Source organism: Amblyraja radiata, chromosome 23 (assembly GCF_010909765.2).
Source record: "Amblyraja radiata isolate CabotCenter1 chromosome 23, sAmbRad1.1.pri, whole genome shotgun sequence".
Lineage (NCBI taxonomy): Eukaryota > Metazoa > Chordata > Chondrichthyes > Rajiformes > Rajidae > Amblyraja > Amblyraja radiata.
In genome coordinates, this window is record NC_045978.1 from 22,204,644 (window position 1) to 22,216,393 (window position 11,750).

The following is an 11,750-nucleotide window of genomic DNA, read 5'->3' on the forward strand; positions in this document are numbered from 1 at the left end:
CCCCGCCCGCTCCATTGTATTCCTTCCGAACGCAGTCCAGGACAGTGTGGCTCATTGTGACCACCCCTCTCCCCACTTTCACCGTCCCGGGAAAGCCACTGGCTCGGTTTGGGCACTCCGACCCTTTTCATCCCCCCGCCATCAGTCCCAGAGCTCTCTGGAAAAACCCTCCGTAAATCCATCCCGAATCCCCATCCCAATCCGAAGGCAGAAAATCCACCGCGACCAGTCCGGCTAGTCGCGGTGGATTTATCTCGGAAGTCTAAAAGGTATTAATTTGAGTTAGGGAAAAGAAAGGGTACTTGATTTATTTACATAGCTATACGCGTACGTGAATTTGAATATAATTATTATGGATGTGCATGAGCATATATTGTTATATATTCGATGTATGTGTGTATACATTCTTAACTGCATCTATAAATTCATTATGAATCTAAATTCTGTGGATGTGAATAAATTCTGTATTTACACTTAATATGATATTCTTTATAATTTGATATATTTAATACTCTTGACATACGTATAACATGATATTCTTTCTCATTTAATATATTCAATATTCTTTATTTATAAATGTAAAATGATATTCTATATCATATCGTTGAATATTATATATTATACCTTATTTACTCACAATATATTCTTTATTTAATATATTTAATACTTTATTGACACATAATGATGTACACCACATACATCATTGAATACGATATGGAATATTCTTATTTAATATATTATTTTATAATTTACATAATCAGATCTGATATTTAATATTCTCTATTTACTCTTTCAATAGGAGTTCGTGTCTAAATTTAAATGTCATTCAGGTATTTGGACTCGTGTCTGTTGTTTAAATTAAAGGTGCTTAAAATGTACAAATGATAAAATGTGAGATATAAGTGAGGGGGGGGGGGGGGGGGTAAATTTCAGATTAATTTGGTTTTAAATCGGTTTGTGTTTAGGTGGGGGTGCCCGCGGGTCCTTCTGGGTGTGATGGTTTATGGAGATGTCTCAGCTGCCCGAGTTAAGGAGACAAGACAGTGGGTGTGATTCAAACGCCGGCAACGCCAGGAGTTAATCGGACCATGGCCCGGCGCTAGATGTTGCTGGATCTACACACACACACACACACACACAGCGCTGAGGCGACACAGCAAGGCGCTGGAGACCCAGGAACTCAAAACCACGACCAAATCTTAACTTTGTCCAAGTCAGAATCGCCACCAGCTAAACGAATTGAGGGAAGGAAGCGATTTACAAACATAAAGAAACATTACAACGTGCTGATGATAATCCGCCGTGAAACTTGAATGGGCGTTGATACAATGCAGCCGGGAACCCGCGGGATGGGAATCGGATAAAAAACACAGGATAAGATATTCCGGAGACAAGGAGCGGTCCAGGAGCGCCTATAAACATCGCCGGGAAGGTAAACCCAGTTACATTGTAAACCCCGAGCCGAGCGAGAGGCTGAGTGAGGAAGGAATCCCGCGTTTCATTGCCAGTCACGACCGGGGTCTCCCTTTTACGTTATCATTCTGCACGTTCCTTTATTCCATTTCCCCGTGTGATTTATTAAGGGAGCTCCATGTCGCCGGTTCCCCGGCTGTCCAATTGGTGTTTGACCGTTTAAACTAAAGACACCTCTCGGTCTAATGCAAGCTTCCCCGGTCAGAAACAATCTCAGAGCAGTTTAAACTTCACTTGGATCCCAGTCTCCATGTCTAAATCCCAGCAGTTGTTAAAACCGGTGGCATAGAAACATAGAAAATAGGTGCATTCGGCCCTTCAATTTGATCATGGCTAATCATCTAAAATCAGTACCCCGTTCCTGCTTGTTCCCCATATCCCTTGGTTCATTTAACCCTAAGAGCTAAATCTAACCCTCTTCAAAACATCCAGTGAATTGGCCTCCACTGCCTTCTGTGGCAGAAAATTCCACAGATTCACAACTTTCTGGGTGAAAAAATGTTTAATCTCAGTCCTCAATGGCCTACCCCTTATTCTTAAACTGTGACCCTTGGTTCTGGACTCCCCCAACATCGGGAACATTTTTCCTGCATCTAGCCTGGCTAATCCTTTAAGAATGTTACATGTTTCTATAAGATAACCTCTCATCCTTCCAAATTCCAGTGAATACAAGCCGAGTCGACCCATTCTTTCATCATATGTCAGTCCCGCCATCCCGGGGAATTAACTCGCTCAATTGCAATAATGTCCTTCCTCAAATTAGGAGACCAAAACTGCACACAATACTGCAGGTGTGGTCTCACCAGGCCCATGTACAACTGCTGTAGGACCTCCTTGCTCCTAAACTCGAATCCTCTCGCAATGAAGGCCAACATGCCATTCACTGCCTGCTGTACCTGCATGCTTACTTTGATGGACTTCATCCCCCTCTCCTCCCTCCCTGCTTCTCTCTCTTCTTCCCTCTCAGCCTCCCTCTCTCCCTGCATCTCTCCCTCCTCTGCTTCCTTCCCTCCTTCCCTCTCTCCCCCTTCCCTCCCTCCTTACCCGTCTCCCTCCTTCTCCTTTCCCGCTCCCTCCCCCCGCCTCTTCTTCTCTCCTCTCCTCTCCCCTCTCTCCCTCCTTCCTTCTCTCCCTCCTTCCCTCTCTCCCCCTCTACTACCACTCTCCTTCTTCCTCCCTCCCTCCCACACTCCTTCCCTCTCTCTTTTTCTTTTTGAGTATTTATTGTAAATGCCACGTTCGAGGTGGGGTTAGAAGCCTGAAACGAGTGGTTGATGAAAGGTGACAGAGTGGGAGGGTGGAGACTGGGAAAGGTGCTGAAGGAGATAAGACCATCGTCGGAGGTTCATGTCGGTCTCTCTCTCTATGCCTGGAGTGGGAAATAGACCATTGGTGTCGGCACAGGATCCCGGGAGGGAGGCGTGGGGGGGAGAAGGAAACTGGCGAGGGGAGAAAGAGGTGAGGAGGAAAGGGAGAGAACTGGGGAAGGGGTGAGAGTAAGGGGGGACAGAGAGGGCGAGAGAGAGATAGAGAGAGAGAGCGAGAGAGAGAGAGAGAGAGAGAGAGGAGGAGGGAGAGGAAGAGCAAGAGTATGGTGAGAGACTGGGGATAAATAGATAGGGGGAAGAAGGGAGCGAGAGAGGAAGACTGAAGGATTGAAGCATAAAAGGGGTTGGGGAGAGAGAGAACAAGGAAGGGGATAAAGAGAGAGACAGCGAGAGAGAGAGAGAGAGAGACAGCGAGAGAGAGAGAGTGTGTGGTGGGATAGGAAATGATGGACACTTGGTGGGGGGGGGGGGGTGGGGGGAGAGATAGGAGAATGATTCAGAGCTGGATGAGAAAATAAAAGGGAAAGACAAGAACAGCTGAGAGTCTCTGTATACAGCTGGGCTCTGTGATGTGAATATCCAATTCCCCTCCTCCCCTCTTTCGCCTAATGCCAAATATAAACTTGGAAAACAATGTGTAGTTTGGATTATTACTGGAAGGATGTGAATCAGGCTGCAGGTACTGAAGTATTGGGTACAACAATACACACCTCAGTGGGATGATGAGAATTCTCCCCAAATCGAGTTGGTTTGGGGAGAAACCTTGATTACACTCACAACTTCTGGCTTTGTTTTGTTTTTTACACAAATTTATTTATTGAACTTCATTTTTAATATTTGTCTATTATATTTTCTACTGGGTACTGTGTTTACAACACTGTCGTGCTGCTGCTGTTGCTGCAAGTAAGAATTTGATTGTTCGGTTTCAGTACATAGGGCAATTAAACACCCTTGACCCTTTAGTTTATGGAAAAGATTAAAGAGAATTCATAGTTAACTCCATCCCCGCATTTGTGCAGTTTCAGCTGCATGAAGGGCATTTGAAGACTGATCTGAAATCTGAAGAAGGGTCCCGAACCGAAACATCACCTATCAATGTTCTCCAGAGATGCTGCCTGACCCTCTGAGTCAAAGATCCTATAAGACCTTTGCTCTGAGTTACTCTGGCACTTTGTGTATTTTTTTTTGTAAATGGGCATCTGCAGTTCCTAGTATCCCCATTTAAACTGATTCAATTTGCTCACATTTGGCCCACATCCCTCTACACTTTTCCTATCCATGTACTTGTCCAAGTGTCTTTTAAATATTGTTATAGTCCCTTCCTCAACTACCTCCTCTAGCAGCTCGTTCCATGTACCCTCCACCTTCTGTGCGAAAAATTTGCCCCTCAAATTCCTATTAAATCTTGCATTTTCCTCCTTAAACTCCTCGGGTTCATGATTCCCCCACTCTGGGTAAAACACCCGAGTTATTCTTCAGTCTGTGAAAGGGTCCCAAACCGAAACATTGCCTATCCATGTCCTCCAAAGATGCTGCCTGGCTCGATAAGTTACATCAGCACTTTGTGTGTTTCTTTTATTATGTGTGAATCGATCATTACAAACTTAGACATTGTTTGTCATCTACATCAATGATTTGGATGAGAACATACAGGGCAACATTAGCAAGTTTGCTGATGATACAAAAGTTAGTGATTTTGCAGATAGTGAAGAAGGTTGTGAACGATTGCAGCAGGATTGGCCAGGTGGGCAGAGGAATGGTTGATGGAATTTAATACAGAGAAGTGTGAGGTGTTGCATTTTGGGACGTCGAACAAGGGCAGGACCTACACAGTAAATGGTAAGCGTTGTAGAGCAGAGGGATCTAGGAGTACAGGTGCATGGTTCCTTGAAGGTCGAGTTGCAGGTAGATAAGGTGGTCAAAAAGGCTTTTGGCACATTGGCCTTCATCAGTCAGAGTATTGAGTATAGAAGTTGGGAGGTCATGTTGCAGTTGTATAAGACGTTGGTGAGACTGCATTAAGAATATTGTGTTCAGTTCTGGGCACCATGTTATAGGAAAGATATTGTCCAGCTTGAAAGGGTTCAGAAAAGATTTAAGAGGATGTTGCCAGGACTAGTGGGTGTGATCTATAGGGAGAGTTTTAGGTTGGGTCTCTAATCCATGGAGTGTAGGAGGATGAGGGGAGATCTTATAGAGGTATATAAAATCATGAGAGGAATAGATCAGGTAGATGCACAGAGTCTTTTACCCAGAGTAGGGGAATCGAGGACCAGAGGACATAGGTTCAAGGTGAAGGGGAAAACATTTAATAGGAATCCGAGGGGTAGCATTTTCACACAAAGGGTGGTGGGTGTATGGAACAAGATGCCAGAGGAGGTAGTTGAGGCTGGGGCTATCCCATCGTTTAAGAAACAGTTGGACAGGTACATGGATGGGACAGGTTTGGAGGTTATGGACCAAGCGCAGGCAAGTGGGACTAGTGTAGCTGGGACATTGTTGGCCGGTGTGGGCAAGATGGGCCGAAGGGCCTGTTTTCACACTGTATCACTCTATGACTCTGTGTCTCTATTACAGACCCCATCCATGAGTTAATCATGTCCCCGTTGAAACAGTTCAATTCTCCATTAATCATGTCCCCGTTTTTCCCCAGTCAATCTGCTAAGTGACACCATTAGCCAGCACTAATTAACTGCAATCATTAGATGGATGGGATTACAAAGATGAGCCATTATTTTAATTGTTTAAGCTCTAAAAGTAATATATAGATAAAGATTCATTCTGTCTGTAATAGATGTAATTAAAGAGGGAGTCACAGTTAGCCCCATTGTGCTTTGGTGACATTTTCCAATTAGTTTCACTCTCCCACTTGTTCCTCCTTGCTTTGTTAATTTTTCCCCTTTGTGTATTTATCTAAATCACTTCCGAAAATTACTATAGAATTTGCCAGCCAGCACTTGGTGCAGCTGCCTCACAGCGCCAGAGACACCGGGTTCGATCCTGACCTCAGGTGCTGCCTGTGTGCAGAGTTTGTACGTTCTCCCTGTGACCGTGTGGGTATGGGTTTTCTCCGGGTGCTCCGGTTTCCTCCCACATCCCAAAGATGAATGCACGTTTGGGGTTAATTGACCCTCAGTGGATAAAAAAGTGGGATAACATGGAACTAGTGTGAACGGGTGATCGATGGTGGGCATGAACTCAGTGGGCTGAAGGGCGTTTCTGTGCAGTATCTCTATAACTGGTGTATCACAGCAATTCATTGGGTAGAGGAAACGTTTTTTTCATATCACCTAGAATTATAACATTTTCAAGAACTTTATTAGTTTTAGTTTAGTGTATTGTTATGAGTGGTACAGTGAAAAGCTACTGGTGATAGGACGGTTCAGTTGCCTGATAACAGCTGGAAAGAAGCAGTCCCTGCATCTGGAGGTGTGTGCTTCCAAACTTCTGTACCTCTTGCCTGATGGGAGAGGGGAGAAGAGGGAGTGACCGGGGTGAGGCTGGTCCTTGATTATGCTGGTGGCCTGGCCGAGGCAGAGTGAAGTGTAGATGGAGTTAATGGAAGGGAGGTTGGTTTTCGTGATGGTCTGGGCTGCGTCCACGATTCTCTGCAATTTCTTGTGGTGATTTACCATATTCTCCAGATTTGGATTGGAACAATGAATGTCTTCAATGAAATCCACCTTTTTCTCCCCCCTCTTTTACCTATGCCCTCCCCCACTCTCTTGCTCCCCCTCCCCCCCCCCCCCGCCACTGTCCACTTCAGTCTGAAGAAGGGTCTTGACCCGAAACATCGCTCAATCCTTCTATCCAGAGATGTTGCCTGTCCCGCTGAGTTACTCCAGCATTTTGTGTCTATCTTCAGCATCTTTGGAGAACATGGACTGGTGATGTTTCGGGTCATGACTCTTCTTCAAACTGATTGTGGAGGGGGGGGGGGGGGGAGGTGAAAGTTGGTAGCGAGGTGCCTCATCTGTATCCACCTATCACTCGCCAGCCTAATGGGTGACCTGGTAGAGGTTTTTAAGGTCACAAATGGATGGATTAGCTTCCATTCTTGGGGGAGTGAAATAGGGGCATAGACGATGGGCTGAATGGCCTAAGTCTACTCCAATAACTTATGAACATGAATACTATACAATAATAGAATCAAGGCAAACAAGTAGAATAGATAGAGTGAAGGGGAAGATATAGAGTACAGATACTCAGCAGTGTAGTCAGCTACAAAGTCATGGTTTCAGGTCAATGACTTTCATTGCGACAGTTGAATACATCCTGCTTTTTCCTTTACAATCTCTTTTGCCTGTGAATCTGATGAAGATATGTGCAACGCAAGACTGCATGGAGAGCAAATTGTTCGCTCGCTCAGAGGGCCGGCAGGAATCAGGAGCTGAGTCATTCATAGGCATGTTCTTTCATAGAGTCATACAGCGTGGAAACAGGCCCTTTGGCCCAACTTGCCCATGCCGACCAACATGCCCCATCCACACTAGTCCCACCTGCCTGCGTTTGGCCCTTATCCCTCTCAACCTATCCTATCCATGTACCTGTTTCTTAAACAGCCTTAACTACTTCCTCTGGCAGCTCATTCCGTACAGCCACCACCCTTCATGTAAAAAAGTTACCCCTCAGGTTCTTATTAAATCTTTCTCCTCTCACCTTAAACCTGTATCGTCTGGTTCTCAATTCCCCTACTCTGGGTTAAAAAACAGTGCATTTACCCTATCTATTCCTCTCATGATCTTATACACCTCTATAAGATCACCCCTCATCCTTCTGTGCCCCAAGGAATAAAGTCCTCGCCTGCTCAACCTCTCCCTATAGCTCAGGCCCTCCAGTCCCGGCAACATCCTCGTACGTCTTTTCGACCAAAGCAACATCTTTCCTATAAAAGGATACAATACTCTAAATGTGGTCTCATTAATGCCTTGTACAAGACATTGTTTCATTTGATGAGTCTACGAGTTGTACCTCTTACCCTACCCCTCATTCTACCCTGATCCCCCGTACCCTAGTGCTATCCAACAAACTAGGGATAATGTACAGAAACAAATTCACCTACAAACTTCCTTAACCCTCTAGCTGTCTCCTCCCACCCTCCCATCCGCCCGCCCTCGGGCTCCTCCTCCTCCTCCCCTTTTCCTTCTTTCTCCCCCCCCCCCACCCCCCATCAGTCTGAAGAAGGGTTTCGGCCCGAAACGTCGCCTATTTCCTTCGCTCCATAGATGCTGCTGCACCCGCTGAGTTTCCCCAGCAATTTTGTGTACCTTCACCTACAAACCTGTTGGTCTTTAGAATGTGGGAGGAAACCGGAGCACCCGGAGAAAACCCACACGGTCACAGGGAGAACGTACAAACTCTGTACGGACAGCACCCTTTGTCAGGATCGATCCCGGGTCTCTGGCGCTGCGAGGCAGCAACTCTGCCGCCCCGAGGGACAGAAGGGACTTTTACCCAATATTCCCTCAACCAGGGAAGCTTAGAACAATGGTCGACAGAGATTGATTTATTTGAATCCCTGGAGGCTGAGAGGAGACCTGATAGAAATGTATACAATTATGATGGAGGCTTATTGATAGGGTAGACAGTCAGGACTGTTCTCCCCAGGGTGGAAACATCAAAGGACTAGAGGGCCTGGCTTTGATGAGAGGAGCAAAATTTAATGACGTGCAAGGCTAGTTTCTTTACACAGAGGGTAGTGGATGCCCGGAATGTGGTTGTGGAGGAACATATGTCAGTGACATTTAACAACCTTTAGTTTATGCAGGGAATGGAGGGATATGGATCATGTTCAGGCAGAGTGGATTAGTTTACCGTGGCATCATTGATCAGCAGGGAAATTGTGGGCCGAATGGCCTGTTCCTGTACTGCACTGTTCTATGTTCTGTGTTCTAATGGTAAAAGTGCAGAGCCAAACGAGAGGTTTGAGAGATATGTGCCGAATGCAGTAAATGGGCTCTGGTTCAGTAAGGGTTCCATCTGATCCGGGAGTCTTCCACAATGCCGTATCCACTGTTGTAATCCACACCGCTTGGTCTAACCGTGCCTCTCTATCTGCTGCCCAGGTTACTACGGATCTGTGCTACCGGTTACCATGGTGAATGAGACATCTCGATCCTGGGATCCCAAGTTTGAGGACCAAGCCATCAACGTGAACGTGGGGGGCCTGAAGAGAAAGCTGAGCTCCAGCACACTCTCCAGGTTCCCCAACACCAGACTGGGCCAGTTACTCGCCTGCGACTCGGAGGAGTCCATCCTACGGGTATGTGACGACTACGACGTCTCAAAGAGAGAGTTCTACTTCGACCGGCACCCGGGCCTCTTCCCGTACGTCCTCAACTTCTACCAGACCGGGAAGCTGCACATGATGGACGAGCTGTGTGTCTTCTCCTTCTCGCAGGAGATCGAGTACTGGGGCATCAACGAGTTCTTCCTCGACTCATGCTGCAGTTACCGCTACCACGACCGCAAGACGGAGAGCAGGCGCAAGAACTGGGACGAGGAGAGTGACGTGAGCAGCATTGACACCTCCCCGGATGAAATCTCCAACTTCAACCGGGACTTGATGATGTTCCAAAGGATGAAGTACGGCAACTGCAGGAAGCAGCTGTGGTTGACCTTGGAGAACCCTGGGTATTCCATCCCCAGTAGACTCTTCAGCTTCATGTCCATCAGTGTAGTCCTGGGATCCATCGCCACCATGTGCATCCACAGCATGCCCAAGCACCAGATGTTCGACGAATTTGGGGAGCAGATCGATGACCCACGGCTGCAGATCGTGGAATATTTTTGCATCGTTTGGTTCTCCATGGAGGTCTGCTCGCGTCTCCTCCTCACGCCCAACATCAAGAGGTTCTGCTTCCACCCGCTCAACATGATCGACATTGTCTCCGTGCTGCCGTTCTACATCACCCTGCTGGTCCACCTGATCTTCGGCCACTCCATGGACCTGGAAAACCTGGGCAAGGTCATCCAGATCCTCAGGCTGATGAGGGTCTTCCGGGTATTGAAACTGGCAAGGCACTCAACAGGATTGCGCTCCTTAGGGGCCACCTTGAAGGTGAGAATGAGTCTTTACCAATTGATGACCTTGGTATGGAGTTGTCACAGAGTGATCGAGTCATACAGTGTGGAAACAGGCCCTTCGGCCCAACTTGCCCACACCGACCGACAGGCCCCAACCACCCTAGTCCCACCAGCCTGCACTTGGCCCGATAACTCTCTAAACCTATCCTATCTATGTACGTGTCCAAATGTTTCTTAAATGAGGGGGGATATAGGTAGAGGGGATGGGGGAGGGGAGAATGAGGGGTGGGATAGTGGTAGAAATGGGTGCGTACCAAATACAGAAAAGAGAGAGGGGTTTGTAGGTTAATTGGCCCTCAGTAACTTGTCCCTAGTGAGTAGGGAGTGGATGACAAAGTGGGATAACATGGAACTAGTGAGAACGGGTGATCAATGGTGAGTGTGGATTCTGGAGCTCCGGGAGGAAAGCCATGGGGTCACCGGGAGAACATGCAAACTCCACACAGACAGACAGACAATGGCAGAGGTCGGGATCGAACCGGGGTTCTCTGGCGCGGCGAGGCAGCGGCTCCACTCACCAGGCTGGCCCGTGACACTGACGGATACTTGCGTGTGTTTTCCAGCACAGTTACCGAGAGGTGGGCATCCTGCTGCTGTACCTGGGCGTTGGCGTGTGTGTCTTCTCCGGCATGGCCTACACGGCTGAGAAGGACGAGGGCGTTGGCCTGGACACCATCCCGGCCTGCTGGTGGTGGGGCACGGTCAGCATGACCACGGTGGGCTACGGTGACGTGGTGCCCATCACCGTGGCCGGCAAGCTGGCTGCCTCGGGCTGCATCCTGGGTGGCATCCTGGTGGTGGCCTTGCCCATCACCATCATCTTCAACAAGTTCTCCCACTTCTACCGGCAGGAGAAGGCGCTGGAGGAGGCTGTGAGGGGGAGCCGGAGGGTGAGGAGAGAGGGCGGGGAGGAGGAGGATGGCAGTGAGGGAGAGGAGTCGGCTCAACCAAGCGACGAGGCTCTGCGGCACTCCAGCAGAACAAAGGACCAAGAACTGCCGGCAAAGTAAGACTTGTCCGAGCCACAGAGGAATCGTTCTATAGAATCTATATTAGATTGCGGGACATTCTCTACACAGGAAGATTCTGACTGAATGGGACGGTTGTGAGAATTTTATATCCCCTCTCCCCGGCTGTAACCCTTGTGAACAACGTCCTCCTGTAAGCTAAGGGCAGCCATGATGTGATAGGTGTGGTGCTACCAATTGTTAGTCGTCCTGCTCATCTCCTTGCCCCGCTGAACTCCACGCCAAAGGACTATTAGATTCATAGAGTCATACAGTGTGGAAACAGGCCCTTCGGCCCAACTTGCCCATGCCGACCATCATGCCCCATCTACACTACTCCCATCTGATCACTTTTGGCCCATATCCCTCTAAACCTGTCCTATCCATGTACCTGCCCCAATGTTTCTTAAACGTTGCGATAGTACCTGCCTCAACTACCTCCTCTGGCAGCTTGTTTCATACACCCACCTCCCTTGTGTAAAAAAAGTTACCCCTCGGGTTCCTATTAAATCTTTCCTCCCTCACCTTAAACCTGTGTTCACTGGTTCTCGACTCCCCTACTCTGGACAGAAGACTCTATGCATCGACCCGATCTGTTCCTCTCATGTACTTGTAGACCTCCTCTATAAGCTCGCCATTTATCCTCCTGCGCTCCAAGGTATAAGGTATAAGGTTCCTCACTATAATTCGAGTCCTGGCAACGGCCTCGTAAATCTTCTCTTCACCCTTTCCAGCTTGACAATATCTTTCCTATTACATGGTGACCAAAACTGAACACAATACTCTAAATGCGGCCTCACCAACACCTTATACAAATGTATACGCTGCATTGTTCCCACCATAGACACAGCACCTC

The 11,750-nt window shown here is 47.7% G+C and overlaps 1 protein-coding gene across 1 annotated transcript; it reads left to right on the plus strand.

The window, feature by feature from the left end:
- The first annotated feature begins 249 nt into the window (after positions 1 to 249).
- Positions 250 to 11,266, plus strand: LOC116986330 (potassium voltage-gated channel subfamily S member 1-like). Its single transcript, XM_033041753.1, has 4 exons — positions 250 to 269; positions 966 to 1,432; positions 8,867 to 9,861; positions 10,451 to 11,266. Exons 3-4 carry the CDS (start codon positions 8,896 to 8,898, stop codon positions 10,895 to 10,897), a joined length of 1,413 nt encoding a protein of 470 aa, XP_032897644.1. The 5' UTR covers positions 250 to 269; positions 966 to 1,432; positions 8,867 to 8,895; the 3' UTR covers positions 10,898 to 11,266.
- The last annotated feature ends 484 nt before the right edge of the window (positions 11,267 to 11,750 follow it).